This window comes from Salmo trutta, chromosome 23 (genome assembly GCF_901001165.1).
Source record: "Salmo trutta chromosome 23, fSalTru1.1, whole genome shotgun sequence".
Lineage (NCBI taxonomy): Eukaryota > Metazoa > Chordata > Actinopteri > Salmoniformes > Salmonidae > Salmo > Salmo trutta.
The window spans coordinates 46,342,220-46,353,830 of record NC_042979.1 but is presented as its reverse complement, the minus strand read 5'-3'; the positions used below and the strand labels follow the sequence as shown (position 1 = coordinate 46,353,830).

Sequence of the window (11,611 nt, the reverse complement as noted above, 5' to 3'; positions counted from 1 at the left end):
CTTTTTGAGGTCATGATAGGGTTTTAAATAGTTTCTCATGTTCGGGGGAAAATATATTTCACATACATTGAAATGAATGACCAATGAACATAGGACAGCGGAGTCAATCACCACCTTCCGTAGACACCTGAAACCCCACCTCTTTAAGGAATACCTGGGATAGGATATAGTAATCCTTCTACCCCCCCCCCCCCCCAAAAAAAAAATATATAGATGTACTATTGTAAAGTGGTTGTTCCACTGGATATCATAAGGTGAATGCACCAATTTGTAAGTCGCTCTGGATAAGAGCGTCTGCTAAATGACGTAAATGTAACATCAGAGAGAATTTGAAAGAGAATGCCTTCAATCACCATCCTGCATTGTTCAAAAGTTGTTTTGGTTTCACAGACTCAAGGGTCCAAGAATTGAAGAAGAGGTGGCAAGGAGAAAGACAGGAGTTGTTGAAATTCCCTAGTTTCCTTAAAAAGGATCCTGCAACTAATGTAAAAGGAAAGCAAGCCAGTGACGTAAGTTATTTGTAGGGCATCTTTGTTATGAATTAGGCTGTGGTTCTGGTGGGGGTTTCATATATTGGCATTGAGTATGGGGCATCACCATTTTAAAATGTTTTATCACTTAGAAAACACTTTGTTTTTTCACATTTTCAAATTAGGCCCAATACACACTTCATTTGTAGTCTTTGCTCACTCAGATTAGTGGCCTCCTTAGCCAGGTTCAGTAGATTTTACTGATACATTTATGAGAAAAAATAAGAAACCCACACACTGCTCTTGCTACTATCACTGCTCTTTATTACGTTTTACCAAATATAACAATGTGCATTTCATAAATATTCTAATAGTATGCACATTAAAAGTATTAAACATGTCTGTGAAACGTGTGTAGAAAAGAAACGAACAGAAATACTCTATTGCAGGGGGACAGCTTCCACCATGAGCAATTAAAAAGAGGACTTCCAAGAAGCCAGTTTTTCAGACTGCGCCGTATATGCCACTCCACAGAGGATTATCTAGAAAAAGAAGCGGAGATGCGCGATAGGTTTCTAAGAAGAGGCTACTCTCGACAATGTGTGAATGAAGCTCTTAATTTGGCATTAGGGAAAACATGAGATGAACTAAAAAAAGACCCACTAAAGCTAAAGAACACGCTGTATTGTTGATTTGATTTGATTTTGTTCACCACCCCATACACTTTGAACTCGCGTAAAGTGGGAGATGCTGTCAAGAAACCCTGGTATGTTTTATCATCGGACCCAGCTTTGCCAGCTGAATTTAAGAATCCACAATTTATTGTATATATAAGAGGTCGCAATTTACGCATTAAATTGTTCCATGCCAACTGCCAGCCACAAAAGAAAATGAGCCAGTCTCTTTCATGCCCTCTTCTGAATGGTAGCTATAAATGCAGAGGTCGCGCACAGTGCAACAATATGATGAAGTGTGAATATTTCTCCCACATACAGGAAACGATTCCAAATTAAATGACATGTCTAACTTTAGATTTTGTGGCATAAAGAAAGTTAAGATGTCAGACAGGGGAGGTGATATAAATGATACTCTGAGTAAAAGACAATGTTTTGGGATTTTGACCCTCCAGACATTATTTCCTAAAGGTCTTAATGATGAAATGCCTATGTATGTTATGTTGTGAATGTGAACATGAATTTATGCCTCCATTTCAGATTACTTTGACGTTTTTCTTACGCTGTTCCCAATGATTTATAAAAACTGGCTTGATGGGTCGATGTCCTCATTGTGGTTTTACAGACGTGTTTAATAAGTTTTATGTACACAACTTTATTAGAATAATTATGAAATGAACATTGTTATATTTGGTAACACTTACTTATTTCCCACGATTCCAACCCCCATTCGATAGACTGGACGGATGTGGGTGGAGCTATGTATACATAAGGGTGCTAATCATTTTTTCAAAACTCACAAAAGCTCTGACTAAGGCCTTGAGGTCGATACATAGAGCTTAATAAAAAGCAGTGATACTAGCCAGAGCACTGATACTAGCCAGAGCAGTAATACTAGCATTGATACTAGCTAGAGCAGTGATACTAGCCAGAGCTGTGATACTAACTAGAGCAGTGATACTAGCCAGAGCAGTAATACTAGCATTGATACTAGCCAGAGCAGTGATACTAGCCAGAGCTGTGATACTAACTAGAGCAGTGATACTAACTAGAGCAGTGATACTAGCTAGAGCAGTGATACTAGCCAGAGCTGTGATACTAACTAGAGCAGTGATACTAGCTAGAGCTGTGATACTAACTAGAGCAGTGATACTAGCTAGAGCAGTGATACTAGCCAGAGCTGTGATACTAACTAGAGCAGTGATACTAACTAGAGCAGTGATACTAGCCAGAGCAGTGATACTAGCCAGAGCAGTGATACTAACTAGAGCAGTGATACTAGCCAGAGCACTGATACTAGCCAGAGCAGTAATACTAGCAGTGATACTAGCTAGAGCAGTGATACTAGCCAGAGCTGTGATACTAACTAGAGCAGTGATACTAACTAGAGCAGTGATACTAGCCAGAGCAGTGATACTAGCCAGAGCAGTGATACTAACTAGAGCAGTGATACTAACTAGAGCAGTGATACTAGCCAGAGCAGTGATACTAGCCAGAGCAGTGATACTAACTAGAGCAGTGATACTAGCCAGAGCAGTGATACTAACTAGAGCAGTGATACTAGCCAGAGCAGTGATACTAGCATTGATACTAGCCAGAGCAGTGATACTAACTAGAGCAGTGATACTAGCCAGAGCAGTGATACTAACTAGAGCAGTGATACTAGCCAGAGCAGTGATACTAGCATTGATACTAGCCAGAGCAGTGATACTAGCCAGAGCTGTAATACTAGCATTGATACTAGCCAGAGCAGTGATACTAACTAGAGCAGTGATACTAGCCAGAGCAGTGAAACTAACTAGAGCAGTGATACTAGCCAGAGCAGTGATACTAGCCAGAGCAGTGATACTAGCCAGAGCAGTGATACTAACTAGAACAGTGATACTAGCCAGAGCAGTGATACTAGCCAGAGCAGTGATACTAACTAGAGCAGTGATACTAGCCAGAGCAGTGATACTAGCCAGAGCTGTAATACTAGCATTGATACTAGCCAGAGCAGTGATACTAGCCAGAGCAGTGATACTAGCCAGAGCAGTGATACTAGCCAGAGCTGTAATACTAGCATTGATACTAGCCAGAGCAGTGATACTAGCCAGAGCAGTGATACTAACTAGAGCAGTGATACTAGCAGTGATACTAGCTAGAGCAGTGATACTAGCAGTGATACTAGCCAGAGCAGTGATACTAGCAGTGATACTAGCAGTGATACTAGCCAGAGCAGTGGTACTAGCAGTGATACTAGCAGGGATACTAGCCAGAGCAGGGATACTAGCCAGAGCAGTGATACTAGCCAGAGCAGTGATACTAGCCAGAGCAGTGATACTAGCAGTGATACTAACTAGAGCAGTGATGTGTGCAGGTTTTTTTTTCATCTGTTACCATGCACCAGCAAAAAAGATGGCTCAGGTGTGGGACTGCCTTTTGAACTGATACATTTATGAAAACTGTTTAAGCACTTGCTAATGCATTAAAACGTTGGTTGACTTTTTCAACATTTCAGTATAAAGATGAAATGCCCCTGACATACTCCATGCTCTTTGAAAACACCATCTACATCGAAACAATCTTCTTTTGCCTTGTTGTAGTGTATGGAATACTACATTTACCCTTTTGGGTCACTGTAAGTACTAATTCTTAATGTATGCAGTTTGATATGTTTTATTAATGAAAACAGTTGGCTCAATAAGGGGAAATGTATTTGACTGAAATTCTGAGTTTATTTCTGGTGGTTTACAAGACTCTTATATGAAATACATACTTGATCTGATGTATCTACTCTTCTTTTTTTTGTGATAAAGTTGTATGAGAAACTGCACAGGGGTAAAGTTGAACCGCAGCCCACTGATCACACGACTGAAGACTTGGAAATTAACGAGACCCATACTAAAAATGTGAACTTCTCAAAGTGATCCATAGCTGTTGTATTCATCCGGTCCGGATGAATTATGAGATTAATTTATTATTCACAGCCACAGAGGCATTTTTCCATTGGAAGATTGGTTCTATAATATTTCAAGCATTATTAACAAAAATGTATTGATAAAAAAAATGGAAGCAACGTTTTTGTCTTTTCTTTTGTAGTTGTTACATGCACAAGGTACACTAGGTGTAAAACAGTACAGTGAAATGCTTAACTTGCGAGCTCTTTACATGATGCAATGGGTTGAATTAATAATGAAATAAGCATGAATCATATCTAGCCACATCTCTCGATCCATAAACCACACCGTATTGGTCCTTTCATCGTTTCAGGGCGGAACTAAAATGAATGGCAGGGACTGGGAACGAATCCACGTTCAATTTACTGCACACTGTAACCAATCACCGTTCACGATCAATGCGGAAATTGTATGCACCATACGCATGCGCACAAACACCAACGAGAGCAGGTTCATTTTCGTATTATTATTCGCTAGCTAGTAAACCGTTAAAATATACACATTTTATACAATTTCTACGTGGGTATGGCAGAGGAGGTAACGAAAACCACAGGCGGACTCTCAGTGGGTAAGTAGATAACATGGCTAGCTAATTTACAACCATTGTAACAATGATGAACTCATGCGATGTGTTGCATCAGACCGGTGTTGCTAGCTAGCTTTCATAGCACCAATGTCATGATAAAAAATTTAAAAATCATTGCATAGCTCAAGCTTATCTTGACTGTCTAGTTAGTTAAAACAAGCTAGTTAAGCTTACTACGCATCGGTGTGAGCTCTGCTTTCGTTTGAGCTTTTTTTCCTCCATTTCTGTCGTCCCTGTACCCAAGCATGTGGTAAAATGTCTGTCACGCTCCTGTTATCTAGCCAACGAGCATTTTGCCTAGCTAACATAATCACTATCATGCTTCATCAGATCTCCAACCTTTATGTGGGTGAAATATGTGGCATAGCGGGGTGTTTATACAGGAGTTTTCATCATGAATGACCATGAATATGTCAAACTAGGTTTAGTTAGCTGAAATAACACATTCAGAATCAAGTGTTGAGTGTTTCCACTTCTTCCAGGTGAGCTGTATGTGTCTGACAAAGAAGGAAATGACCAGGATGGTGAAGGAACAGAGCAGAAGCCTTTCAAGACCTCATTGAGGGTAAGAGGAATCAGTGTTGTGTACACCTATTTGTGTTTAATTATGACTCCATCCAACAGAACTGATATGTCTACGTATCTTTGAATCAATCACAATTAAGTGAATTGCTATAACAACAACTATTTGATTTCAAAGGCTTTGACATTTGCTGGAAAGGAGCCATTCCCCACCATCTATGTGGACTCTCAGAAGGAAGGAGAGGTACATAGTTAGAAGCATTGAAAGCAAAGTCGTTTCACTTTCATTTGGTTTCACGTTCTGATTTAGTTTCCTCGTTCTGATTTGGTTTCCCCTATTTCTCTAGCGTTGGGCAGTGATCTCCAAGACGCAGATGAAAAATGTGATGAAGGTATTTGCTAGAGAGCAGATGAAGAGCGACTCCAAAGACAAAAAGGAGGTATGTGGGGAAATAGTCTGAGGCATGTTCATTCCAAATGGAACCCTATTCCCTATATAGGAACCCTATTTCCTATACTTCTGGTCAAAAGTAGTGCACTTTGTAGGGAATAGGGTGCCTTTTGGGATGCCACTATTATAATTATTCACACAGTCTCATATTTGGCCATAAACTGTTGTGGCTATCAGTAAAATATTCACAGGCAGCAGTATCCCATGTGAACTACTATTTATATAACTTATTTTCAACTTTGATTTAAAGGCAGAGGATTCTGAGAGACGAGAGAAGAACCTGGAAGAAGCTAAGAAAATCACCATTGAGAATGACTCAAGCCTTCCAGAGCCCAAAACGGTCAGATCCACTATATTCTCTTTTGTCAGCATCCTGTGAAATTCTTCTTTGTATGTTTTTGTATTGTTTAAAAAGGATTAAAACAAATACAAATAAAAAGTCACGTTTGGAAATAAGAATCACATCTTTATCTTCCATTGTGTTGAATTCTAGAAATGTAATCAACCCTTTCCCAACAGGTCAAAATCTATCAGCTGGAGCCCCTCCGGGGGGAGAGAGTGAAGGTGTTTGGCTGGGTGCACCGAATGAGAAAACAAGGTGAGGATTGTTAGTTAATGTGTGTCCAACCCAGCAGTTGTCAGCATGCCACAACACTGTAACTAGATTATAACATACAGGTTGTTAACTAACAGTATACGCTCAGGATACAGACAACACAACACCCTCTGAGTTTTCTATTTATTACAGCAGGGATCATCAACTAGATTCAGCCGCGGGACCATTTGTTTTCTGGTCAGGGGCCGGAACATTATTACAAATCATCTGTAGACTGCAAATTGAACGCAACAAATCCCAAACAGATATAAATATTTGACTAAATAGTTCAAACCTTTCTTCCATTTGTAAACAATCACGTTATTTATTATGCATGCGAATACTTGGAACAGATTTACACAATCACTTGAAGCTGATTTCCTGGTGTTTTGTACTGTTTTATGTCCAACAATGAAAATTCCCCCAAAAAACCAACATGGGGGGGAATAAAACCACTGGTCCTCCAGCTAGGGAACCTTTCACTACAGACTTATTTGGAGTGCTTTGTTGGCAGCTGGATGAGAGGAGAGGGGCTTCATGGCTCATAGTGTGTTTATTATTCTCTTTATTTTGTATTTGAACCTTATTTTTACCAGGTAAGTTGATTGAGAACACATTGTCATTCTCTTGCTAGGAAAGAACCTGCTGTTCATTGTGCTGAGAGATGGAACTGGTTTCCTGCAGTGTGTTCTCAACGATAAATTGGTAAAAAAAAATAACAAATCTCTTAAATAAATGTGTTAATTTCTTTCTTTTATTACAAAATTGAATAATATGCTTTCTTTTATTTTTTCTCATTTGTTAAACTAGTTTTGTTTTTGTCACCATTATAGTGTCAGTGTTATAATGCCCTGGTGCTGTCCACTGAAAGCACAGTGGCTCTGTATGGGACAGTGAAGCAAGTACCTGAGGGAAAGCAGGTACAGATTCTTCAATTACTTACTTTAATTACCCACATTAAACCTTTTTTTTTTTTTAGCCCAGGACTAGGTCCAATCTGGTTCTGGGAAAACTGTCCCTTTTAACTCTGAATCTAATTCATGTATTAAATGGTTTGTTATTTTATTGTTAGAGCTATGACTGACTAGGATGTCCTCTCTCCTCTCTTCCTCCTTCTCCAGGCCCCTGGTGGTCATGAGCTGCACTGTGACTTCTGGGAGTTGGTGGGTCTGGCGCCCGCTGGAGGAGCTGACAACCTGCTGAATGTGGAGTCTGATGTTGACGTTCAGCTCAACAACAGACACATGATGATCCGTGGGGAGAACGTGTCCAAGATACTCCGGATCCGCTCCACTGTCACACAGTGTTTCAGGGATCACTTCTTCAACCGTGGATACTATGAGGTAAGAGTGGGTACACTGTACAAACGTCCTCTCTGTGAGCTCTTTGAAGCTTAAAACCACCTACATAAATTGAACACGTAATTAGAACATAGAATAGCAATATACAGATGCAGTCAAATATATTATCACCTTTGCATAATTCACAATTTCTTCTAAAATAAGTTGAAATTGAAAGAATGTGGTGTTTACATATTTGATTGATTTGAAACTGCACAGGACCAAGAGAAACACTAAATCACAACTGAAATTTAGATTTTATTCTCTTCAAGGGGGAAAAAAAATGTCCTGGACTAAAGTATTCAATAATAAAATGTTTTTTGGTTGGAGGCCATAATTCTCATTTAATGTGTAATTTATCTAATCTGTGGTAAATTGCAGGTGCCTATTATCTGTCGGATTTATAAAATTGTACTGAAACTGCCTGTTGCCATCACTGCTGTTGTGATTTATTGTTTAATGTGATGTGACTTGATTCACAAAGTGGATGGAAACGTGGGAAGCTATGAATCTTGAATTGTATATTTTCAGCCTTGTCTACACTGTCTAAATCTCAGATTTTGTATTTGTTCCCCCAAAGATCACCCCACCCACTCTGGTGCAGACCCAGGTGGAGGGAGGTTCCACCCTGTTCAACCTGAACTACTTTGGGGAGGAGGCGTTCCTGACCCAGTCCTCTCAGCTCTACCTGGAGACCTGCATCCCTGCTCTGGGAGACACCTTCTGTATCGCTCAGTCCTACCGCGCAGAGCAGTCCCGCACCCGCAGGCACCTGTCTGAGTGAGTGCTGGAATTGTTTTATTTTGCTGTTTCAAATTGGAGTCATTCTGATGGCAAAACATGACCTTACGAAACCCTCTATTTGTATTTACCTTTTATTTATACAGGTTAGTTTCACTGACAACCTGTTCTTCAACAGACACTTTCTAGTGTTTAACATAGTATAACTACATACTATAGGGCACTCTGCCTCTGCTTCTCATCCCCTGTGTAGGTACACTCACATAGAGGCAGAGTGCCCCTTCATGACCTATGAGGACCTACTGAGCAGGCTGGAGGATCTGGTGTGTGATGTGGTGGACAGAGTCCTGAAGTCTCCTGCTGCTTCTCTACTCTACCAAGTCAACCCTGTACGTCTGATGTTTCATTGGCAGCTATTAGCTATCTCTGTTTGACTCTCTCTCCCTTTCTCTCCCGTAGTCTTGTTCCCTGAGACGGATGTATTCTTAAAGAGTTTATCTTGAAAGAATGTTTCCTTTTTAAGATTCAAGTTTCCTTGATGTTTTTAGGATCCTTGTGTGGTGGTGAAAGGCTAAACATGAGAATAGCAGAGTACTAATGTGGCCTGTCCTTTTCCTTTCCATCTTCTCCAGGACTTCAAGCCCCCCAAGAGGCCCTTCAAGAGGATCAACTACTCAGATGCCATCATCTGGCTGAAGGAGCATGATATCAAAAAGGATGATGGGACATACTATGAGTTCGGAGAGGTACATTTTGACTATGAATAAATGACATTTGATAAATGGTTTAGGGTCGGCATGTACCACTGTCAATTATAATCACTCCATCTATTCACTATCTCCCTCAGAAATAATATTTGGACAGTGTCGACCTGTGGTTGTTTGAAGACATTTTTAGGACCGGTTTTCAGGACACAGATTGAGCCTAGTCCTGGACTACATGTTACTTTCAAAGGAGAATCTGTTGAACCAGCTTTTGAGTCCATAACTTAATCTGTGTCCAGGAAACTGACGTAAAGAGAAAAGTGGAATGTCCGCTCGGTGTTTAGCTACTCCATCAATGTATTATTGTTCAGTGGATCTTCTCTTCGTCCAGCTCCTGTTATTGTGATGTTATAAAACCTTCTCCCTCCTTTGTTTCAGGACATCCCAGAGGCCCCAGAGAGGCTGATGACTGATGCCATCGGTGAGACCATCCTGCTGTGCCGCTTCCCTGCTGAGATCAAGTCCTTCTACATGCAGCGCTGTCCTGAGGACCGACGCCTCACTGAGTCGGTGAGTCCCTGACCTGCAGAGAGCTTACATCACGGAAACCATGACCTGAAAAACCACACCTCAGAGAAGCCATCATGAACCTTACCCAGGGCCTGGTTTAAAAATGTCTCTGGGTTCTGATCTGAGATCAGTTTTGTCCTGTTCGATAATAATGAATAAGAATATGGACAGAGGGGAGCTGATTCTAGATCAGGACTCCTTCTCTGAGAGGCTTTTTGAATATGGGCCCTGAAAGGCATCCTCATTGTTCCTGCTGCTCCTCTCCCCAGGTGGATGTGCTGATGCCTAATGTTGGAGAGATAGTAGGAGGGTCTATGAGGATCTGGGATGCTGAGGAACTGCTGGAGGGATACAAGAGGGAAGGCATTGACCCAACCCCTTACTACTGGTACACTGACCAGGTACGTACATCTACCCTCTAATACTGGTACACTGACCAGGTATGTACATCTACCCAACCCTCTAATACTGGTACACTGACCAGGTATGTACATCTACCCAACCCTCTAATACTGGTACACTGACCAGGTATGTACATCTACCCAACCCTCTAATACTGGTACACTGACCAGGTATGTACATCTACCCAACCCTCTAATACTGGTACACTGACCAGGTATGTACATCTACCCAACCCTCTAATACTGGTACACTGACCAGGTATGTACATCTACCCAACCCTCTAATACTGGTACACTGACCAGGTATGTACATCTACCCAACCCTCTAATACTGGTACACTGACCAGGTATGTACATCTACCCAACCCTCTAATACTGGTACACTGACCAGGTATGTACATCTACCCAACCCTCTAATACTGGTACACTGACCAGGTATGTACATCTACCCAACCCTCTAATACTGGTACACTGACCAGGTATGTACTCAGCCAGGAAGAGAAAATCAGACCTGTAAATCTTATTAATAATTTCAGCACTAATACAGAAGGGGGTCTTCTTCATTGCGATTTTAGTATGGCAGTTGTGGTCATAAGTTAGACACCCTAGTGTTTCCAGAAATGTTTTATGAAAAGAAATAGAGAATCTGTTAGACATTTTTGATGGTGTGTTTCCTTAATAATGTCAACATTGTCTCTTCTAGAGGAAGTATGGTACCTGTCCCCATGGTGGCTACGGGCTGGGCCTGGAGAGGTTCCTAACCTGGCTGCTGAACAGACACCACATCAGAGACGTGTGTCTCTACCCTCGCTTCATCCAGCGCTGCCGACCCTGAACTACCAACTACCCTGCCCCCTGCTGGAGATGGATCACACTGCGTTTCAAGAGACCAAGAATCAAATCAAATTAAATTGTATTCTTTCAGATGCGCTGAACACCTTAGTGTGAAATGCTTACTTACAAGCCTTTAACCAACAATGCAGTTCAAGAAATGGAGTTAAGATATTTACTAAATAAACTAAAGTTAAAAAAAAAAAATCTAATCAATCAAATAGTTACACAAGAAATGTACATAACAATAACGAGGCTATATACAGGGGGTACCGGTACTGAGTCAATGTGTGGGGGTACAGGTTAATCGAGGTAATTTGAATGCATTCCAAATGGCAACCTATTCCATATATAGTGCTATTTTTTTACAAGAACATCCCAAAAGCAACCTTTCCCCTATTTAAAAAAAATAAATAATAATTGTTAGAAAAAATATAAAGGTAAAAAACACCTTTGGGATCAGTGTCCCTGAACCGGGACAGTTAAGCTAACGTGCGCTAACGTGATTAGCATGAGGTTGTAAGTAACAAGAACATTTCCCAGGACATAGACATGTCTTATATGGGCAGAAAGCTTCAATTCTTGTTCATCTAACTGCACTGTCCAATTTATAGTAGCTATTACAGTGAAAACAAGACCATGCTATTGTTTGAGGATAGTGCACAACAACAAAACACTTATCGCAGCAAATGGTTTGATACATTCACCTCTGAAGGTAAATTATGTACTTGCATTCAGTAATCTTGCTCTGATTTGTCATCCTGAGGGTCCCATAAATAAAATGTAG

The 11,611-nt window shown here is 40.7% G+C and overlaps 1 protein-coding gene and 1 long non-coding RNA gene across 2 annotated transcripts; both read left to right on the top strand.

The window, feature by feature from the left end:
- The first annotated feature begins 4,482 nt into the window (after positions 1–4,482).
- Positions 4,483–11,031, top strand: LOC115160154 (asparagine--tRNA ligase, cytoplasmic). Its single transcript, XM_029710525.1, has 15 exons — positions 4,483–4,651; positions 5,152–5,234; positions 5,370–5,435; positions 5,539–5,631; positions 5,893–5,982; positions 6,162–6,240; positions 6,872–6,942; positions 7,071–7,157; positions 7,359–7,580; positions 8,158–8,357; positions 8,572–8,707; positions 8,951–9,064; positions 9,461–9,592; positions 9,862–9,993; positions 10,697–11,031. The coding sequence occupies exons 1-15, from the start codon at positions 4,609–4,611 to the stop codon at positions 10,826–10,828; spliced, it is 1,680 nt and encodes a 559-aa protein (XP_029566385.1). The 5' UTR covers positions 4,483–4,608; the 3' UTR covers positions 10,829–11,031.
- LOC115160158 (uncharacterized) lies at positions 10,347–10,627 on the top strand. The gene is made up of 2 exons (XR_003869016.1): positions 10,347–10,428; positions 10,473–10,627. It is a non-coding gene; the product is annotated as an uncharacterized LOC115160158 (long non-coding RNA).
- Positions 11,032–11,611: the final 580 nt, after the last annotated feature.